This window comes from Podarcis cretensis, assembly GCF_951804945.1.
Source record: "Podarcis cretensis genome assembly, chromosome: 7".
NCBI lineage: Eukaryota > Metazoa > Chordata > Lepidosauria > Squamata > Lacertidae > Podarcis > Podarcis cretensis.
Window position 1 is genome coordinate 59645149 of NC_137176.1, and position 22570 is coordinate 59667718.

At 42.1% G+C, this 22570-nt stretch overlaps 1 protein-coding gene across 7 annotated transcripts in view; it reads left to right on the top strand.

The window, feature by feature from the left end:
- SULF1 (sulfatase 1) overlaps positions 1-22570 on the top strand; it is a 100405-nt gene that overhangs the window by 43318 nt on the left and 34517 nt on the right. For 6 of the 7 annotated variants that reach the window (XM_079983066.1, XM_079983060.1, XM_079983063.1 and 3 more), the window contains exons 3-7: positions 4411-4646; positions 6434-6673; positions 13540-13691; positions 16128-16297; positions 21430-21580. In XM_079983066.1, the coding sequence (XP_079839192.1) occupies positions 4475-4646; positions 6434-6673; positions 13540-13691; positions 16128-16297; positions 21430-21580 (885 nt within the window). In that variant the 5' untranslated portion in view covers positions 4411-4474. Of the gene's footprint in view, positions 1-4410; positions 4647-6433; positions 6674-12758; positions 12849-13539; positions 13692-16127; positions 16298-21429; positions 21581-22570 lie in introns of those variants that run through there. The other variant, XM_079983064.1, reaches the window with a different exon arrangement.

The following is a 22570-nucleotide window of genomic DNA, read 5'->3' on the forward strand; positions in this document are numbered from 1 at the left end:
ACTAAATGGCACCACAGCATTTTAACTCCACATACGCTATTAATTGGAAGGGTCAGAAGTGTGGTGCAAGAAGTGAAGTTTGTCTTTTTCTTAGTGTGTTCCAGATTTTTGTTTTTTAATCACTTATGCCAAAAGCTTCTATTTGTACTGGAAGGGAAACTCCCATGGGCTTTCAGCCCAGCTTGAGGCGGGGATTTTTGACAAGATTGTGGTGGAGAAAGTGTTATTTCTCTCCACCTGCTGACATCTTGGTGCTGCTTAGTGGCTATTTACATTTTGGAGGAACATACACATCAGTTGTTGACATGCATCTAATGTCATAGCCATGTCTACATTGGTCCTTAGAGTTGTTGCGTTGTCAATGGATTGTACTAGAGCACAAATTTCCCTGTGTGCTTCCCTAGTGGAATGAAAGCAGTCCAAAAGTCGCAGACAATGCTGCTTCCAAAGTAAAGCACTTCAGAGAGTAGTGTGTCCAGATCCAAAAGCTGTACATGAAGGGAGGTTGTAACGATGTTATTTGGAGAGACAGATGTAACACCCAAGCTAAAGACTTTGGTCATCACTGGCCTAGACCAATCATGCCCACGTGCATACATAATGAATAAAGTGCAGTCTTTTGCATGTGGTGTAAAAACCGGAAACACTGTAAACACGATACACACTGTAATGGATCACAGAATGTCAAGCAGGCTGAGCAGTCTCTTTGTGCAGTTTTCCTTTGATAAATGGGATTTGCAGTTTTATAGCTCCATGTAACTTTTGCTGTAAAGTTGATTTCTTGTAGGATCATAATATATATGGAAAAGGGGTACATTTGAAATGCATCTCCTCTGATTCCATCTAGGAGACCTGATTACATGCCTGTCTGTACAAAAATATATTTATACCTTCTCCAAGTAGCTTATTTTTCACTTGCAGTCAATATGCTTTCATTTACCTTATGGAAGAAAGGCAACTTGTAGTCTCTTCTTGATCCTTGGACACTGCACAATGCCTTACGTTCACTTGCCATGTGTGAAGAACAAGGCCTCTCTTTAATTTTTCTTGCTTTTGACTGTTTCTCAAAGACAAATTGCAGTGTCTCTGAGGACACTTGTAGACTAGGGCAAAGTAGCCAACACAAACACTACAGTACGTTCTTGTATCCCCACTGAAGCCCTAGATTTTGCAGGGGTGTTTCGTTGCTTCATTTCCTTCAGGAGCTAGAAGCCGGGCAGTGAGAGGATGGCAGCTTTTAAAAAGGTTGCCTTTGAATAAATAAGTGCTTGTGCAAGGGGGACCTGGTAATGCACGTAGTGAGTAGTTGGGATTGCTGAGCCCTCCAAGCCCTTTTCAGATAACTAATAGGGAAATGAATGCACAAGGGCATAGGGAAGTACACATGATACATGATACCTGGGCATTGCTCTGCATCATCAGGAGCCATACCTATTCAGGTTCCCTGGTTGCACAAGAGGTGTCTAATCATGTAGAATATATTTAGAGCAGGAGCAGCCTGCCACCATGATTCTTCCCCCCTCACACACATGTATTACATTTATATCATATTAACATAGGAGGCTGCCTTAACTTAAATAAGGCCAAAGGGCCGTTTAGCTCTGTTCACACCTGCAGTGGCTTTCCAAGGTGTCATTCAGGGGACATTCTCGCCTCTACCTGGAGATGCTAGGGAGTGTACCTGGGACTTCCTAAATGCAAGGTGGATACTCTTCTACTGAGCTGCTGTTCTTCCCCATCTTTTCTCCAGAGAAATAAAGGTGGCTTGATTGCCACCTTGCTTATCCCATTTTATTCCCGTAACAGTGTTAACGTAAATTGGAATAGAGTATAGGGATTGTGTCACCCAATGATTTTAATGGTATGATTGGTTTTTTAACCTAGATCTTGACAGGTTTCCCAAGTCCTACTCCAACACTCTAACCCCTGCTTTATACTGGCTGACGCCACACTTGGGGGCCCCTATATTTATTTATTTTTCAGCCCAGCAGTCCATGTGGTCTGGGCAGCTGCCATCTAAATTGCACACAATGTTTCAGAGCAATGCTGTTTTGTGGGGGCATTGTGGAAAATTAAAAGGCAGGCTAGATCCAGCTTGCTGCAACCGTCAAATAAATCCTGGCAAACTTTGCTGATAGACAAGGGGACTCGCCAGAGCACACCTTGCCCCGGGCTGTAGAAAACCTAGGTCTGTTTGGGTACAACGCTATTTGGAAAAATTATCTAGGCAGTGCCTCTGATCCAGGAAATGCTACACATTTGCTCTTTCCTCCTCCCACATGCTCCTCTTTTGACTTTATGTGAGAGGAGTCTGAGGCCTGCACTTGAAAGAGGACCCCCAGGAGAAATTTCTGTTTAGCTTTTGCACCATGTGTAAGTGGCATTGCTGTTATCAGGCAGAAAAAAATACTTTAATGTTCAATAATCCTGTACTCCAGTTGGAGCAAATGGTTGAAAACCAAAATATTTTTAAGGGGAGAGAGAGCATGCTCAGACTAATTACTGACTTCCAGTCTACTTATCTGAATGTTATGTAGTCAGGGCGATAGCATTTAACTTAGCATGCAGAATCCTCCAGCATACTGCCTTTATGCTGTGATGTCAATCAGAGATTGGAATGTTTATGCACAGACAATGGAGCCCGGATTTCTTTGCTTACAGATGCTTGGAGGGTTTTTTTTGTTTCGTTCTTTTTTAAAAAACAACAACAACATTCACACTCTCCTGGTGCAGTTATCTCCCGAGGAGTGAGATGCATGACATAAGTGGGTGTGAAAAGAAAGAAAAAAATCCAGCATTTAAACGATGTATGTTTATTGCTGGTGGTCTGTGTCAAATTTCTCCCTAAGGAATTGCATCCCTCCTTTGTGTTTTGAAATGAGTGATGGGACCACCCCCACCCCCTTTTGCTTTCTCTGCTATGCTATGCTTCCATTTAATTAGTTCTGCTGATTTATCCCCTACTAGTTAATGTTGCATGCCTAAATATGAAGTCTCAGGTGTGGGAGGACGGATTGTCTGATGAGTTGTGTTCCATTCTCATTAAGGCTGGTGTCGCCTCTTTTCCAAGCAGACTTTCCCATGGAGGATGCCTCCTTGCACTTCGTCTGCCTTCAAGCCCTGTCTGTGTTTTAAAATAAAAATATATGGCCAATTAAGTTTCACGTTCAGTTAGTATTATCACGAGTTTCCATCGCTTGGTGGAGCCTCTGCCAGTGGGGCAGAGAATGCTGGAGTGTAAGTGACTAACCTTTTTAGTCACAAGGCCCATCAATCATTTTCTGTTGTGGGTTTAAGTCTGCCACAGCAAGGAGACCCCTCCTGAGGTTGCATTAGGGCTTACAATAGTGGGGCTGCTTGACTGAATCTAGAATCTGGAAATGGAGAATTGGGGACAAACGCTTGCTTCAAGTTGTCGTGCATTATAGATGATGTGCTCAGTCCCACTGCTGATTGATGAGGGACAGGGATACGGCCTTTCATGGTACTGGGTAGGATCATCTGGACTGTCACTTAATACGAGCTCTCTGTTAAGTTGCAAAAAGAAACAGAGCAGCGTCAAATAATGTTAGAGATTACGGCCGGCAGCCATGTCTTTATCTCTGCTTCAGAAGTGCAGGTGAGTTGGACTAACGGGACCTCTCTTGAATGGAAAGGAGATGAAAGAAACGTAGTAATGTTTATTGAAGGGAAGAAAGCAAGCCGATTAGCTTTGCTGATTTTCTGAAGAAAACCTGGGCCTTTCCAACCATTAGGGCATGTACTCACCGAAACCCCGTATATAAGGAGAGATGGATTTAAGTGACGTCTCTCTTTCAATGCTCCCAGGAAAGGATATCTGCCATGCTTCACAAGAGACATACTGCTGAACAGGGAATGAAGAAGTTATTGATTTGAACACCACTTTTAGAGGGCTCCTTCTAAAGAGGTTCAAAATGCTTTTTTTCTGGATCAGTTGTTTGGTTGTAAGTCATAGAATAATAGATTTGTAGAGTTGGAAGGGACCACAAGCGTCATCTAGTATAATCCAAGTCACTTTGGGTTGCCCTGAGCAAGATAAAGTGGAATAATAATAATAATAATAATAGAAGAAAATAATGAGCTGTAAAGAAAACAGAAGCATCTCTGGAAGATGGCTGTGCAGCAAAACATAAAATACAGCTAGCACTAAATCTTGGAGAAGGAAAACCAAGCGCATTGCCCTTGAAAAATATCGGTATCATTTTCAAAAAGCAACATCCAGCTATAAGAACAGTTTTCTGTTCTGTCTTATGTATATTTAATTGAATGCAAGCTGAGCTTTAAACTAGGTTTCTTTCTTTCTCTCTCTCTCTCTCTCTCTCTCTCTCTCTCTCTCTCTCTCATTCTTTCCTCTCCCCACCCCCCTTTTTTATCCCTTTCATTATCCAGAGCTTGAAAATTAAGGAACAGAAGCATTTGCACGAGGGTTTAACTGCAGTATTGGACAGATACAATGAATCATTATTGCATTGCATTTATATGGACTGTGCTTGGCACTGAGCTGTTAAGGAGCCACTGTACTACTGTCAAATCCCCAAGGTTCAGAGGACGTGTACAGCAGGAGCGGAAAAATATCAGGCCAAACATTATCCTTGTACTCACAGATGACCAAGACGTGGAGCTGGGTAAGTCTGTTGAAATTTACTGCATAATTTCACTCAGTCGTCTTTGGTTGTTTTTTAAAGATCACTTTCTGCTCTGTAAATGATCCTTAACATATTTGCCTTTCCTGCACATTATTATACTTACTTGACAGATTTGTAAATCCTGCTCCAAGGGGGGAGGGGAATCAATTTTCTCACTGCATTTGATAATTGATTCCCATTTTGTTGAGAGGTACATTGCAGAATCAATATATGTTAATACTCAGCAAACTCTGATTAAATGAAACACTTTCTGTTATTGCTTGCGACAAGTCATGTTTGGGAAAGAAGGAAGCTGCCTGTCAACAGCAGCTAATTTTGCTAATAATGGTCCATTTTCCAACAGCATTTAAGCATTTGAAGTACTGTATCATGGAAGCATAGAGGGGAAGCCACTTAGGACACTAGACAAGAACTGTTACTGATTTTATCCAACGAGAACAGCCATAGGAAACCCCTGACTCCACCCAAATATGATTATATCAAGTGCCACCTAGTGAATAAACTATATAATGCACAATATCCATACATAGTGTGTATTCAGCATTCTGTTACTTTTACACTACTAATTTCGTACAATTTGCGCACATCTTTATAATAAGCTGGACAATGATACTATACAGGCTATTACTGAAGTTGACCCTTTTATGCCTGTTATGTATTATTGCTGCAACAGAAGACCTCTCAGGAATGCAGTTGCATGCTACTTTATTTCTACAGTATTCTGGAGAATAGGTTGTACTTACTTGGGGCAAAATTTCTCAAGGCAAATCTAAAAAAAATGTGGGATAAACACCGACAATTGAGAAACACTGTCCTGCGAGCGCTCCAGTTGGAGAACAGCCTTTACCAAAGGTGTCATAGACTTCGAAGACGCTCAAACTCAGGATGAAAGGGAGAAACGAGCTAAGAGGAAGGCACATTTGGCAAACTCTCACCTTGATCAACTCCTGCCTGGAAACCTCTGTCCCCACCACTGTGGAAGGACGTGTGGATCCAGAACTGGCCTCCACAGTCACTTACGGAGTCACTGTAAAGACTGTGTACATGGAAAACAACCTTACTTGGCTACGAGTGATTGCCAAAGAAGAAGAAGAAGTCCTAGGATCAGAGGCACCAGCTTGCGAGGGTGATGGAGAGGATAACATCACTCATGTGATGTCCCAATGTTGGGAGGAGCTGGGGGCCACCCTACTCCTACAATTTCCTCCAAGGGGAAGAAACAAGCCATCACATTGACTCAACTTTTAGTTCAAACCAGCAGTCATGGCTTCCTTCTTTCCAAGCAAACCATGAGTGTTGATTTGCTCACAAAGCTAAGCCAACCCTGATGTATGTTCTTTTCCAGCTGGGAAAAGGGAGGAGCAAAGAGGTTATGATTGAGAAGAACTGTGTGTATTAATAAGCTGCTTGTTCTCAGTAAGCCATAGCTTATTTTTAACTATGGCATTCCACAATGCGTGAACCAATTCTGTGTATCTTCCAGGAGACTAAAATCTTGCTTTTCATAAAATGAAACTTTAACCTCTGTGAACAAACCTCCTCTTCAACCACAGCTTGCACCCTTGTAGCGGCAAATATCTTTGGTGAAGTAAAACATTTAATTTAGTTGAAAATAGAACTTGGCAAATTTATAGACGAATGATCCACATGGCTGTATGGCTCTTGAAGGTAATGCCATGTGTGTGAACCCACTGCAGGAGTACTAACTGGGTTTGTTGATATCCAATAAGCTATAGCTCCTGATACAGCTCTCTTTTGTTTTTTAGGTTCTTTGCAAGTGATGAATAAAACCAGGAAGATAATGGAAAATGGAGGTGCCACTTTTGTCAATGCATTTGTCACGACCCCGATGTGCTGTCCATCTCGTTCCTCGATGTTGACAGGAAAATATGTTCACAACCACAATGTTTATACCAACAATGAAAATTGTTCTTCTCCTTCCTGGCAAGCAACGCATGAACCACGTACCTTTGCAGTGTATCTGAACAACACCGGGTATAGGACTGGTAAGATTCCACACATACCCCCCTTTAAAATCTTTGATTAAAAAATAACCTCGCTTTTTATTGATGTTCTTTAAAACGTCATCATGGTTATTGTTGGAAGGCATATGTCACAGCAACCTTGCTGAAACAAGAGCTGGGTCTTGTTGCTGCCCAAATGGGAAACCAGCGAGAACCTATGCATAGCAGTTTGAGTTAAAATAATAGAATCATAGAATTGCAGAGTTGCAGGGGACCTCAAGGGTCATCTAATCCAATCCCCTGCAATGCTGGAATCTCAACTAAAGCATACACAACAGATGGTCATCCACCTCTGCTTAAAAGCCTCCAATGAAGGAGACTCTCCACCACCTTCCAAGTAGTCCATTTCACGGTTGAACAGCTCTTACCATCAGAAAGTTATTCCTGATGTTAAGTCAGAATCTTCTTTCTTGTAACTTGAATCCATTGGTTCAGGTCCTACCCTCAAGAGCAGGAGAAAGCAAGCTTGCTCCACCTTGCATGTGACAGCCCTTTCAATATTTGAAGATGGCAGTGCTTGAGAGAGCCCTAAACCAGGGATGTGGAACCCGTGGCTCTCCACATATTGTTGAACTACACCTCCCATCATCCCTGACTATTGGGCATGCTGACTGTGGCTTATGGGCGTTGAAGTCCAACTACATCTAGAGGGCCAGAGGTTTCCCATCCCTGCTATCAGCCTGCCATGGTAGGCAGAAGAATGTTTGTGTTCAGGGGCAGGATACCTCTGAGGACTGCTGCGTTTATGGATTGCTGGAAGCTTTTAAAAGCATATGGCTGGTCATTGTTGGAAATGAACTACTAGTCTATATCAACCTTTTGGTCTGATCTTTCAAGGTACCTCTTATGTTCTTAAGGCAGTAACAAACAACAGTGGAACGATGTGAACAGGTCAGGCAGAACAGATTTCTTTGGACGGCAGTGTCTGATTCCCTTTCTGAAATTGACTTGTTTAAGTCTCAGCCGCACTGTAACTACCTTATGTGTTTTTTATCATGACGAAAATAAATGTCCTAACTTGAAAGTTTAAGAAGGGTTCTTCTGTACAGTGGTACCTCGGGTTACATATGCTTCAGGTTACATACGCTTCAGGTTACATACTCCGCTAACCCAGAAATAGTACCTTGGGTTAAGAATTTTGCTTCAGGATGAGAACAGAAATCGTGCTCCAGTGGCACAGCAGTAGCAGGAGGCTCCATTAGCTAAAGTGGTGCTTCAGGTTAAGAACAGTTTCAGGTTAAGAATGGACCTCCGGAACAAATTAAGTACTTAACCCAAGGTACCACTGTACTGACTTTGCCAGTGGAATTTCTGTGAATTGTTGAGCCGGGGGTGGGGATGAAGCTGTCCACACACCTCTTCTTCTTCTTCTTCTTCTTCTTCTTCTTCTTCTTCTTCTTCTTCTTCTTCTTCTTCTTCCATGCTTTTCCTACCTGCGACAAGGAGTTTAATACTTTTCCAAGGCAGATCTGAATAACTGTTGACAAACATTGCATGGAGCCTTTTCTATTTTATAACACTTATAATGATAGAAAAACTTCACTTTGTACTGGAGATCTGTTTCATGCATTATGCTGTCTTCATGGCTGTCACTGAAGGGAAAAAATACCATACAGATGCCTTCTATGTGGGAAGCCCTTTGCAAATCGGCTCCAATGTGGCTCAAGCCAATTGTAAAGACATTAGCAAAAGTCTTATTTTGGCTGAAAGACATTTTGCTTGTATGGGTTAAACTGTCCTGAGTGTTATGGGATCTTCATATGATGTCCTGTGTGGAAGAACACTTATTAATATAGCAGATTGCTTCCATTATAAAACAAACAAACAAACTACATATTAATATAACAGATTGTTCCCATTGTAACTTATGAAGCAGGCCAACTTATGCAGGGGACTACTTACTAGAACACTATTAGATTTTAGTTTGGTTTTGTCCTCACTGCCATAACTTTTGTTGAGAAAATATTTGTATACTTAAAAGCACAGGGGGTGGACCTGTGGCTTCCATATTGTGTTGGACTACTTTATTTGTTATTTCATTATTAAGCTGTTCTTCATTTTTTGAAAAAGTCACAGAGCTGTTTATTGAAAGAGCAATACTATTAAAATCTCAGGAATGAGGTTATCAGCTCCAAACAGCAGTGACATAATACAGCCAATCATCCGTCCAATAGATTAGAAGTCTCAAGGGACTGTGTAAAACAGCATCAAAGGCCCATAACTGGCAAAACTGCATGCTCCATGCATCCTCCATGCAGAGTACTATTACAGTAATCAAGATTTAAAATTTCTAGAGCATAGAACACTGTAGTAAGGCTATCTTGGTCCAGGAATGGCCATAGCTTACCAGAAAGTCGTAGCTGGACATAGGTGCTCCTATCAGCCCATCCAGCCAGAACAGCCAATGGCACTGCCAGCATCTGGAGGGTAGCCATTGGCTACCTCTCAACCAGGCATACAGCTGTATATACACAGATGATCATGGATAATTGCTTTTACTTAACTGAAACACTAAAACAACTTGTATTGACCAAAGTTGTAGTAGTCTACTCAAGCATCATATAGTACTTAAAAGAGTTCAAAATGCTTAGCAAACCCAACCATGGAATGGTTGCAGGTGGGCAACCGAGATAGAGTGACTTGCCTAAGGCCAGCTACTGAATTCATGGCAGTAGAGAGTGTCAAACCGGAAACTTGTAGCTCAGTCTCTTAGCCGATATTCTACGAGCACCAACTCCTCTCCACTGCCCAGTCCTCCTGCATCTCTTTCTCTATTATACTCTTTCCCTCCCAACTCACATTATTCAACTTAACATACACTCAACAGCTACATTCAGTTGCTATGCTATATAAACTCCACTTGGCATAAATAGTCGAATGCCTCTTCCTGGAAGGACGTTGGCATTTGTTCTGTTTCGTTGGTATGCTCTGTTTTCTCTGTTACCTGGTTGCTGGGAATCACAAGAGGGGAGAGCACTGCTGTGAACATAGGAACGTAAAAAGAACCCTGCTGGATCAGGCCAGTGGCTCACCTAGTCCAGCATCCTGTTCTCCCGGTGGCCAACCAGATCCTGTGGGAAACCCACAACAGGTCCCCATGGACATGTTTTGATCCAGAGCCCATTGTGTTCTCTGGTCTTATGTCAAGAACTCCATTGAAATTAGTCGGGAAGTTCCTGGGGAGAGGAATCCCCCTGTGTCGCGCCACTGCAAATAGCTGGAGCAAGCCAAACTTGGGGAGTTTGGGGGGCATGGAGTGGCTTCTACAAGTCACTTTAAAAAAAGAAACACACAAGCACTTGTTTCAAAGGAGTATGCCAGTGATTGAAGCAATTATGAGAACTGCGGGCCGGTGTTTAGGAGTGTTGCAATTAAAGGGTCTCCTGGGGAATCAGACACATTATCACAGACGGCTTGTGTGTGCAGACACTGGAATGACATTGGAAAGTCAGCTTTCATTTGAAACATACTACGTGGAAAAGCAACCACAACCCATTAGCGGCTAAAAAAAAAGTCTAAAAACTCTAGGATTGTAGCCAACTAAATTCCACTCAGAGTAGACCCTGCCTCCACCTAGTTCCAGATACAGGCATTGCCCAAACTTGCAGTTCAGTCTTTCAGCATTAGTGCCGGAACAGCGTCATCCACCACATATCATGATGTCAGGCTAGCTTAGGGAGCACAGTGCAGGCTGCAAGGCACACTGCTCTGTCCTCAAACACCTCACCACCAGTTCTCACCACTTGGCCCCTGTCACCTGATGTACCTTCCTAATGATAGGCACAGCCCTGCTAAATGTAGGATATTACTGAGCTATGCCATGTTATTTTATGCTTTCCTTTGAGACTCCTCAATCAGCTGCTTAGGAAAACGTAAGCAGAGCAAGTTTAAGGAAGCGCAGTGTAATTCTTCCTTGACCAATTCCTCATTTGTCGCCAAATGCTTCTTATTTGTCTGGGTATCAAGTATAATAATTGTTCACCTTGAGAAGGATTGCTGTTTACACAAGCTCAATTAGGCATAGTCAAAGAGACTGCCATTATTCTGAGCTGGCAAAGTATGTTACATGTGCTTAAACAATGGCACTGTGTCCTGGGAACAGTTAGCAAAACTGCCAGTATTGCAGATAAAATCTGTCTCATTAAAATGCAAAAATCTACATTTATCTTTGCTATTATCCCTGTGGGCACCATTAGATACAATAATGAAAAGATGTTCCCTGAAATGGTATTACTTTTTAATGAGACATTTTATTCACTCAGCTGTACTTCGTATTTTATTAATTATACAAACAGAAATGGCTTCCTAATTCTCATTGCTTCTGTTTCTAAATATGTATGTTGCCTGTGGCTATCATGAATAGATTTCAGACATGAGCAAGGAAAAAAGCTTCACAGTTGCAACCGGTTGGAGCATGTAGATAGGGTTTTGTTTGTTTTAATGAGCCAAGTGTAAAAGAAGGGGAAAAAACAAAAGAGAATACTATACTACAAATGTGGAAAATTTCAAAGCCCGATGCAGGATGCTGGTTAGGCCTATTGCTCACAAGGCACTCGTACACTGTCCTGTGCATTATTACCTGTTTTTAAGCTATCTAGTGGGAAAGTGACTTTCTTTTTCATTTAAGTAAAAGGATGGCTGTCTTTACATCATCATTGATTTGGTGTACAGCATTTATTTATTTGTGAAAATATTTACAGATCACCCTCGTATGGATGGATCAGTTCCACACTGCCCCAACCTGGCTGCCACTTTCTCCCACTCCAGCCATGTTTCAATATGTGGCACCAATGCCTGTCCTGGGAGGGCAGCTGCAAAGCCTCCACAGTGCTTGCTCCTCGGCTGCATAGCCTCCACAGTGCTGGCCACTCTTGCAGTATAGTAGGAATAAGAGATTCTTATTGGTCTGGATATGATGAGAATAAAGAAAGAAATCAAAGTGGTTTGTGCAGTACAAAAGGGCTAGAGAAATAATCAGGAATTTAAAGAACAGAGGTGTTTTGTCCTGACAATTAAGTACTTGGCATTTTGTTTTAGTTCAAAAAATTATTTATATTGGTAACCCCATCACATCATGATGATGATTTTGTTTTGATGCTAGGGTCAGTTTTTCTCCACTTGTCCTGATTTCAGTCCACAACAAATCCAACCTCTCCTGAAGGGAGCATGTATTTTTGTCCCATCAGGGCAGTCAACGTAGTCCACTCCTTTATCTTCAGCTATAGGGTAAATTTTTGTAGGGATGGAGGAGAGGACTATCAGTGGCTGCTAGCCAGGAAGGCTATGCACTATTTCCACAACTGGAGACAGCTTCTGATGGAAACCATGGGAGGGGTGAATGCTCTTGTGATCATGTTTGGCTCACTGGTTTCTCACAGGCATCTGGTTGTCCGCTGTGAGAACAGGATGCTGGACTAGATGGGTCATTGGCCTGATCTAGCAGGCTGTTCTTATGATCTTCCAGTTTTGAACCTGGATTTCCCCAGGCTAATCTGGTATCTGCTATTTGGAAGGAAAATGTCCCCATGTTTTCTTAGCTCTAGAAGAATATGGCTCATTGAATTAACACCAGATTAATGGCTGTTTGAAAAGACGAGGTGGTTTCATTTCATTTCCCTCCATCTGGTAATTAAAGCTACAGCCACTTAGGCAAATCAGGAAGTGGATGAAATCTGAGAATCACTGTGTCTGCGCATGGAAAGTCATTTAGAAGAGCAGCGCTATGAGGAATTCCTGTCTCAGTACTCTGGTAGTAGCTGAACTCTCTTTCTGCTCTTAAACACTTCTGAGCTGGGAAACCTGTAGCAGTAACTTTGGAAAGTTCCAGTTAGCTCTATAAAAGTGCCCTTAATAGGTCTGGACCATGTTACCTAAATATTAAGTTTTGAGGCCACCTGCTCACCTACCTGTCTGACAATGAATTATGTTAATAGGGACTTATATTGGGAGTGGAGGAGCTTTTTCATCCGGAAGGGCCACATGCCTTTGGAGGGCAGAGCTAGAGGCAAAAGTGGGTGGAGCAATGAACATTATTTTTACCTTTGTACAGTGGGCTAGTTTCTACGTAGACTCATGTAATCATCTCTGTCCTCCATCTAGGCAAACAAGAAGCATTGTCAGAATTCAATGATATATTCCCCGCAGGCACACAAGGAAGGTACAAAGTAGGGCTACTAAGGATTGAGGCCTAAAGAAAGGGGATTGTTTTGGGTGCCAAGTAGAGACACAGTGTGGCGTAATGGTTAGAGTGTTGGACTAGGACCTGGGAAGTGTGGATTCACATCCCCACTCCACCATCAAGCTCACTGGGTGACCTTGGGCCAGGCACCATCCCATAGCCCAGGCGTGCCCAAACTTTTTTCAAAGAGTGCCAGTTTTGATGAAGTGAACGTGTGTGAGGATGAAATGGGGAGGAAGAGAACCATGTGTACCACCTTGAGATCCTTGGAAGATAAAGGTGGTATAAAAATGTAATAAAGAAATATAAAATAAATAGAGAGGCCTGAAGGGTCCCATTTGGTCCCTGGGCCTGAGGTTCCCCATCACTTACTTAAATTAACAAAGGTGTAGTTAAAGATAAAATACTTCAAACATATGGTTTCTAGCTGTGTCTAAACTGTGGGCTTTGAAAAAACAACAACAATTGTTTGCTGTAAATTAATCAACGTATTCTGGCAATCTACTGCACTTCCTTGTGTTTCTACTGTACTTCTGTTTGTAAACTGCTTTGAAAAATAAATGAATAAATACAAATGTCTATTTATCCATGAATTTTGGGTGTGACCCAGACCAAGGATCTATGCCCAGGAGTGCGACCAAACCTACATTTCCTCTTTCTCTTTTCACAGCTTTTTTCGGGAAATACCTCAATGAATACAATGGCAGCTACATTCCTCCTGGCTGGCGAGAGTGGGTTGGATTAATCAAGAACTCTCGTTTCTATAACTATACTATTTGCCGCAATGGCCTCAAAGAGAAGCACGGCTTTGATTATGCAAAGGTATTGCACAGACATGTTTCCATAGTATTAGGTGTTATCTGTAAAACTCCCCGTTTTTTCATCATGCTAGAAGAATTAATGTTATATTCAAGATCTCTCGTTTTCTGCCCACCCATGGCCTTAAATCTTGTGTTCTGATCTGTAGGGTTAGAACTCCTTTGAAATGTAACTGTGTTCACAGAACGGAAAAGCCCATTCAGCGCTGCTGTGAATTTGTAATGGATCCCAACCCCCTCAACTTAAATGTGATTTAATTAGGATTTGTGTTCTCTGATACTCTTCAGAGTTTTTTTCTATAGAAAAAGAAGTACATGCGTTATTAAATACTTTAAGAATATTATTGCATTTTTAAAACACCCTTGAACTCAAAAAGTTGGTTGAGCTTCAGGTGCGGGGAGATGTTAGCTGGAAATCAGGGTAGAATACCTTCAGTGAATTTCCCCTTTAAATACTGTATCACCACTCCTCAACCATATTTTGAACTTATAGGAGTTTGAGGAGTTATTTGGGGAGTTCTGTGGGGTCAGTTACTTTGTAGGTTCTTTGTGATGGGGTGAAACTGATCACAGCTGTTCGGGTTGCCCCAACAATGTTGTGCAAAATGCACTCGGCCTCCTTTCAGTGCTTGCTTTTGCAGCTGTTCAGGAATTTGTATCTACATTGTTTGATTGATTAGTCGTGCCTGGAAGTGTTTGAAGCTGCACACATTGTCTTGGAACTCTTCTCTGGAGCTCACACCCATTTGTTCGGCCAAAAATGAAATGCTTAGAGTTGGCAGGTGGCTTAATTATTGAGTTTTCGTCTTTACATTTTTTGTTCCTTCCTCTTTCTTGCAGATTTTCAGTTTACTACCTTGGCTCTCCATTAAGCTAGGGGTGTTGTTGTTGGTTGGGGGTTGGCAAGGGGCTATTTTGACAATAGCAGATGCACTGCTGCTCTAAACTATTCAATTTAAAAAGAAGACTCACTGATGGTTAGATGTGTTCGTGCACATTTTAAAAGTTATTTAAAATATTTTATAAGTTGCTCTTCATCTGATACTGATTCTAGGGCAGCATGCAAGCACTGTGTGCGTGTGTGTGTGTGTGTGTGTGTGTGTGTAAAAGTAAGTGAACAAATAAGCAATTAAAACCATTATGGATGAGATGGCTTAGACAATGTTAAATGGCAGTATGCATTAAAATGTTTTAACTTTGCACCAAAATGATTGCAGTGTGGGTGCCAGGCGAGTCTCTCTAAGAGGGCATTCTAAAGTCAAGGTGTCAATACTGAAAAAGCCATCTCCTGTGGCCAAATAATGTTCTTCTGCCCGAGAAGGCAATTGGAGGAGAACTTCAACAGCTCTTAATAAATGAGCGGGGTGATTCTTATTGTAACAAGAACACAGATAGCATGACTTGTGAGTCTGAGCTATGATCTAGGTCAGGCTTCCTCAAACTAGGCCATGTTTTTGGCCTACAACGCCCATGATCCCTAGCTAGCAGGACCAGTGGTCAGGGATGATGGGAATTGTAGTTTCAAAACATCTGGAGGGCCAAGGTTGAGGAAGCCTGATCTAGGTGGATATTTTTGGTTCAGATCTCACTTCTTTCGTAAACTCATTATGTTGCCATAGCGTGGTTTGCCATTTTCAGTGACAGCTTTTAGCCAGTGGTTGCATTTGGGCAGTTCCACAAAATCACTGTTTATTGTGTTGAGAGCAATATTCTGCAAGCCTTGGTCTCATGCACTTCCCCAATTCCTTTCTGTGGTGCAGTTGTTGTCAATAATAATAATAATAATACACCGCCCATCTGACCGGGTTTCTGGCTGGACAGAGGCATTTTCTCTTTCCCATTAAACACAGCTTGTTATGCAGATCAGCAAACTTGTTTACTGTTAGCTATGGGTTGTGTCCAATGCTAGTCCAACCCAGAGTAAGTCCATTGAAATGAAGTGAATCTTAAGTTAGCCACGTTCATTTACTTCAGTGGGTCTACTCTGAGTATGGCTAGCATTTGTTTAAACAGCTGTGCCTTACAATCACTGTATGTCAGTTTGGACAAACTAAATCGCAGTACCGCATCATTGTATTGTGGTTGGGTCAGAAAGACCTGTGTTCCTTCCTCATCTCTGAATTTACTGTCTTAATCCACCCTTTCCTCTGTTCTTGCTTTGCCTTGACACCTTTTGCCTCCCTTCTCCCTTGATATCCTGTTTGTTAATCCTTCCCAGAACACAGCTGTTCATCTGGGCACAGACTTGACTTTGGAACGGAATTGCAATTCTGGTCTTTGGGAATTGTGTCTGCGTCCTTAGCCCAGCTTTTGGAACTGGAGCCTGAGAGAAATCGCGTTTGTTTCATAGCTCACCCTAGCAGAATGAAGCCCTGTGATATGGCCTGGTATAAGCGATGCACTTGGCAATTCTTATTTTTGTGTTGAATGTTTGTTTCAGGACTATTTCACAGATTTGATCACTAATGACAGCATTAATTATTTCAAAACGTCTAAGAGGATGTATCCCCATAGGCCTATAATGATGGTGATCAGTCATGCGGCTCCCCATGGCCCGGAAGACTCTGCGCCACAGTTCTCTGAGCTCTATCCAAATGCTTCCCAGCACATGTAAGTTAAACATTGCACCATGACTATGCTGATGATTTAACTGCTGCTTAAATGCCCCTGCATAAAACATGACATTGCTGTTTAGACTGAATCAGGGGGGCTTTTTCTTAATCATGCTGCTAGATGTCAGGAGGACAGCTCATGATTTTCTTTGCAGAGGTTGTGTCTTTTGGAGGTTTCTGCCTCTTTGGTGACTATAGGAGAACCTCAGAGGCTTCTGTGCAGGGTGATATGTACCAAATGTTTCCGCTATTTTGCAGGTTCTCTTCCTATTTTTCTGCCCTGGTCCGTCAGATAGATGGGCTGCTAACTTACTCACGCTTCTGGAGTAAGCACCATTGCACTCTATTATAATTTATAATCTAAGAATATGTGTACAGTAGTACCTTGGTTCCCAAACAGCTTAGTTGTCAAACAAACCAGCTCCTGAATGCCACAAACTCGGAAATAAGTGTTCCGGTTTGCGAACGTTTTCCAGAAGCCAAACATCCGACGCAGCTTCCACGGCTTCTGATTAAGTGCAGGAAGCTCCTGCAGCCAATCAGAAGCTGCGCCTTGGTTTTTGAAAGGGTTCGGAAGTTGAACAGACTCCAGGAACGGATTAAGTTCAAGAACCAAGGCACCACTGTATAGGATTATAGATGTTTAAATGAATAGTGGGTGCCTTTTGTCTCTAGGGTAAATGCACGTGCAGATCCACAGTGCATATTTAAAGCATACTTAAAACTCATGGTTTCTTGGGAACTGTAGTTTGTTAAGGGTGCTGGGGCTATGGTTCCCAGGATTCTGTGGAGGAAGTCATGTGCTTTATCAGATTGCATTGAATATGCTTCAGATGGATAGTGTGAGTCTGCCCCAAGGCACCATGCAATTGTACAGACGGCCATTTCACATGCTGCAGCTCGTGGGAGTCTGCATGTTTGTGCATTGCTTTACAGCTCAGAAGACAGTGGCCGATATGTTATCATCTGGCTGGAAACTAGTGTCCAGGTTCCTTTCCCAGCCTGATAATAGTTTCTGTGACCTTGGTGTCACAGGTGCAGAGCAGGAAGGCTTCCCCTTCCCTGTGCATTTGATTATTATTGTATGTTCTTTCTTAGGGACATAGGATGCTGCCTTTATACTAGGGCTGCTTATTTGTCCATCTAGGCCAGGGCTGTCTAATCTGACTAGCAGAAGCTGCTATCCAGGGTCTCAGGGAAACGTCTCCCACCCAAGCCTTTTAACTGAAGATGCCAAGGATTGAAGAACATAGGACTTTCTGCATGTATTTAAGGGGGTGGTATCAGAGGCTTTTAAGCTTCCTGTATGATGTTCAACAGAAGTTACCCTTTGGCATTTAATCCTACTGTACATTTTAATGTGTGACAACTGATTTTAGCAAGAATGCAATTAACATTCAATAGTGGTACCACCTGAGGTGGAAGAATGGATTGTATAGTTTTAGGTTGTAGCTGTGAATCACTTTTAAAAATGCTAATTATGTTTTGAAATCTCCCTGCCAGTGGAAACTGGCACAACAAGAGAGCAGGTTGATAATTTCTCTTTGATGTTATAGGGGTTTTTCCACTTTGTAGGAAGCTCCTTTAAAAAAAAAAAAAAAAAAGATTTCAGAATTGCGCACTCATGTAGTTTGAAGTGGTACAGTTCACTTTATCGCTTCAAAATTCTGCGCACTCATCTTACTGCATGCGTAGGTTTATCCTGGAGGTGAATGCAAACCAGAGTTTAACCTGTGGTTAGAAGCAAGTTTCCTACAGTGACCTGAAGCAAGACACTGTGAGCATTAAACATGGCACACGCATAACTGTAGTGCTGCAAAAGGAAAGAGAGAGGAATGTGAGCAGGAGAAAGCAGGATAACACAGAGGGACACTTCTGATCATAGGCTTAAGAGCATTACAAATACATGGTCTCCACTGAGCCTTGTGTTTTAAGGAGGTTTGTGTCTACCAGCTCTGGAAACTTGTTTTGTCCTGAATGTCGAGACAAATTGGACTCCCCCCCCCCCCCCAAGCAAAGCAACTTGTGCTTAACTTTTGTGATGTTGGGACATTATGGGAATGTCAAAACGGTGAGGGATTAGGAGGCTCCCACCACAGAGCAGGGCTATGGTGCTGCCTGAGGGCATGCCATTATTGCAAGTCATAGCAAACATAAATTATTTCTCTTGGAAACAATACATACCTACCAGGTATCAACATAGCAGTGTAAACAACAACAACACTTTTTGTGTCTCTTCTTCAAGAAGTGACTGTCATTTTCTCCTTTAAAGATCTCACTGAAGGTGCTTGATTTGATCTTTCTCATATTTAGGTGTGCGGATTGAATGTAAACTTTAGCTCCTCAAGTGACACTGGTCTCCTTTTTTGAGGGTGGGTAGGGAGATTCAAAAAAATTGTATGCATTCTCCATTTTAGGAAGTTGCCGTGTTAGGAATGTTACGTATGAGAAATATTTAGTTTTATGTGTATTTAGACTATAAAAAAAGCTTCACAAAGATTTTATCAGTGTGTATAACGTGCAAATACATCTAGTTATGTGAGGTGCAGGTGATTTTTCAAAGGCAACCAAGTGAAAACATGCAACATACATTAAACTGTAAGAACAAGTATGAGGCAAAGCAATAGGAAAAACCACCAAAGAATTGTTATTCAATGTAATGTATGTTCTGGCTGTAATCCTAAGTGAAGTTTTTGTTGGCACAGCTCTGATTAAGTCAGTGGGGCTCTGCCAGAACAAGTGGATTTCAGCATAGAATCCCATTCTTAAATTGTCTGCAGAAGGCAAGATCAAGGCCTACAGTCTATTTTGAGAATTGCCATTGGCTAGGGAAATATACCTTGAAATTGTTTGAAAGGGGATGTGTGGGTGTGGGTGTGTAATGGTGTCATAAGTGCCTAAATCAAGTGAGTGAGTCTAATAAGGAATGTGACTGTTATTGCTTTTTCTTCCCTTGGGGATCACCCTTAGATCCACGATGCAGCAGGTACTTGCTAATTATTCTGTTTCCCTCTTAAATGGAACATGTATTTGTGTTGAGAGAAGCCTCTGCATATGTGTCTCTGGAGAATCACTGCTGATTCTGGTGTGCTGTATCGGTTAAGCAATTTGTCTGAAGCAGATTCTTACATCTAGTTTAACATTATTTGACAGGGCTTAATCACGGAGAGAAACTTATTGTGTCTTTTGCCTCTCATGGAATATTTAAATGTGTGCTTGCTGTAATGGAAACCTCTTGGACTAATCACTTTCAGTTTTGGTCCCTTGATGTTTCTGGAAATTCTGTGAAATCATACCGTTGGCTGTATTTCGGATCCTAAGAGACTATTCTTAGGGTGTTTTCACTCATGACACTAGGCTAGGAGTGCTTCTTAATCTAGAATGAATCATTTCTCAAAGCTGCTAATAGAAAGTGGAATGTGATGTTTGGACAATCAAGTGTACATTTTAGCCCTCGTAGGTTGTTTATGGGAAATGCATCCCAGTTTAGAATCACTTCATTTAGACTTCAATGCTATACTACCGATGGATCTCAGTGGAACTTGCTTCTAAGTAGAAATGCACAGGATTGCACTGAACAGATAACTTACAAACCAGCTTCAGGTGCTAATGATTTTTAGCTTGATGCTGGGTATGATCCTATGCATGAGTCCCAGGTCAATGAAATCCTGATTGGGTCAGTTTGGTCTCTAGAGGGGCGTTTTGAAATCCATTACTAGCTCCAGATGCCCCATTAAGCTTTGTGGGTGTCTGAACTACAGTGTCTCCCTCAACCTCCCCATGCTGCATGGCAAACTGCTTTTGAAATCTGGGATGCAACAGTGTTGTGTGGGTTTGCTCTTCGGTGCAAAATAAGGACAACATCCTGCTGAGCTCATGCAGAACTTCCATTCTTTTTCTTTTTATGCGGAACTTTCAATGTCTCTAAAGTATTTCTCTGGATTATAAACATAGAAGGCTTAATGAAGGGAGCAGATGTGTTTATTAAAGGTTGGGAAAGCAGTTATAAGAGTAATGTCGTAGTCAGGAATCTGGCTTGCTTTCTGCGTGTGCAAACACTTCTTTTTAGATCACAGATGGAGCCTGGACCCTGGGTAGCAGCTCCTTCACAGAGAGTACAATCACATCCAGCATAGGCAGTTGCACTGGTGGAGGAAGAGGAGTGCGGGAGGAACGTACTGCCCCCGGCAACGCGATTCCGACAGGGTGCCATCGCAGCTGCCCCCTGCCTGTGCTGGGCACCCCGCCCCTGCAGGTGGCATGCTCCGCCCCCAGGGTGCATGCCCTGCCGCTGTGGGCAGTGCACCCCACACCCCCAGGGTGCACACCAGCCCTGCTCCCGCCTGCTCTCCGCCCCCTGATTCTGGAGCATGAAGCTCCTCCATTGGGCAGTTGATCTGTCTCTCACCGCAAGAACCACCCACCCCCTAAGGCCTCTATCTTTCCAAGATTCAAGATCATTTTGATTTGGGGGCTCTCCTGCCTCAGATTTAATGTAGAAATGAATACAAAAATATGTTGTAGGAGCAAAGCAGGTAAAGATATTACATAGAAATCTGTCTATGTAAAGGAAATGGTGGTGGTGTACAAGCAAAACCTTTCTGTTCCAAAAGACTGTGTCATGTTGGAATGTAGGCACATTCAATGCTATTCAGCATTGGACTACATTTTTTCTCTGCAGAAGGAAAAAAACAGGAACAATAGTCGCATAGATGTGAGGAGCACAATTACGTATGTTATAGGATATGACACCATCTTCTTATCATGTTAAAGGAAAATGAAAATTTGTGTGATCTGGTTATTCTTTCCCAGACACTTGCTTATTGTGATGAAGGGCTTAAGGAAACATCTCAGAGTTAATGCATAGAATACTGGAGTTGTAACTGGGTCAAATCCCAGATCTGCAGTGTATACAGCTGGATTTGCTTAGCTGCTATTGCTTAATCTTACCTCTTGATTTATGAAAATGTATTTTATCACATTTTTTTTCAAAGATCCTGTTATGCTAAGCATGCAAATCATATCAAATCAGGCATCTTACGGGCAAAGGGTGCAGGTATTAACAAGAGAAATGAACTTTGGAAGCTTCTAAACTATCATCTCTCTCCCTATCTATCTATCTTTTTTTAGAACTCCCAGTTACAACTATGCACCAAATATGGATAAGCATTGGATCATGCAATATACAGGTCCCATGCTTCCTATCCACATGGAATTCACAAATACCTTGCAGCGCAAACGACTTCAAACTTTGCTGTCAGTTGATGACTCCATGGAAAGGGTGAGCAAATGAAAATCCTGAAAACAATTTTTTAGCCATCCACTCTCTTTAATCCTGCTGCTGTCATGAGCCCCTTAGTAATATTGTGTTCATGGAAGGCAATCTTACTTAGCTACGAGTGATCGCCAAAGGAGAAAGAAGAAGAAGAAGTTAGCAGGATAATGAATCCCTGTCCCAGAATACAGTATTTCCCACATTGGTGTTAACCCCAAAGAGGCACTTCCCCCTCATTCTTTCCCCGGATCATACTTCTCTGTTGAAAGGGGGAGGAACAAAAGGGGTGAGGAAGAGATAGGTCTTTCCTATCATAAAAGAGATGTCTGCCCAGAATTCTGCAGCTCTTTGTACGAGGGGAAATGGCATAGAATGATGTGGTATTATTTATAACACTAACAAGCAATTCTGAAGAAGCAACCGTATCCAGGAAATCTTTCAGCAGTTTGGCAGAGTTAGGCTGCGTTTTAATTTGTGTTCTGTAGGTTATTTTCTTAACTTGTCTATGACCTTTTCTCAAAAGGAGATTTACTCCTCTGGAATGGTGAGAAGGCGGCTTTGGATACAGATATTACTTGCCTTAGAGTTCCTTGGACAAATATCTGAATTGCACATCTATAACCATGCATGACTGCCATAAGAAGTCCTTTTCTATTGTTAAATGTGGCAAAAAGTAATTCCATTTTTGATAGGAAAAGACTGAATTGGATTTAGCAAATGGAGAGAATATAAAGATGTATACCATGTGGTTGAGCTCATTTGTTTGGATCCAGAGGAGCTATATCTATTGGTAGATGCGTCCACAAATCCAACCCACTGGCTTGAATCTTCTGGAGCAATTCATTCTGCAGGCACCATTTCTGTGAAACGCTCACTATAATGTTGCTCTCTCTGTTTGGTACAGCACATGGTAGGCAGGTAGAAGGTTCCCTGGCATCTTCGTGGATAGGAATTCTCTAATGGAAGGTCTGGGAAAGATCTTCACTTGAGGCCTTG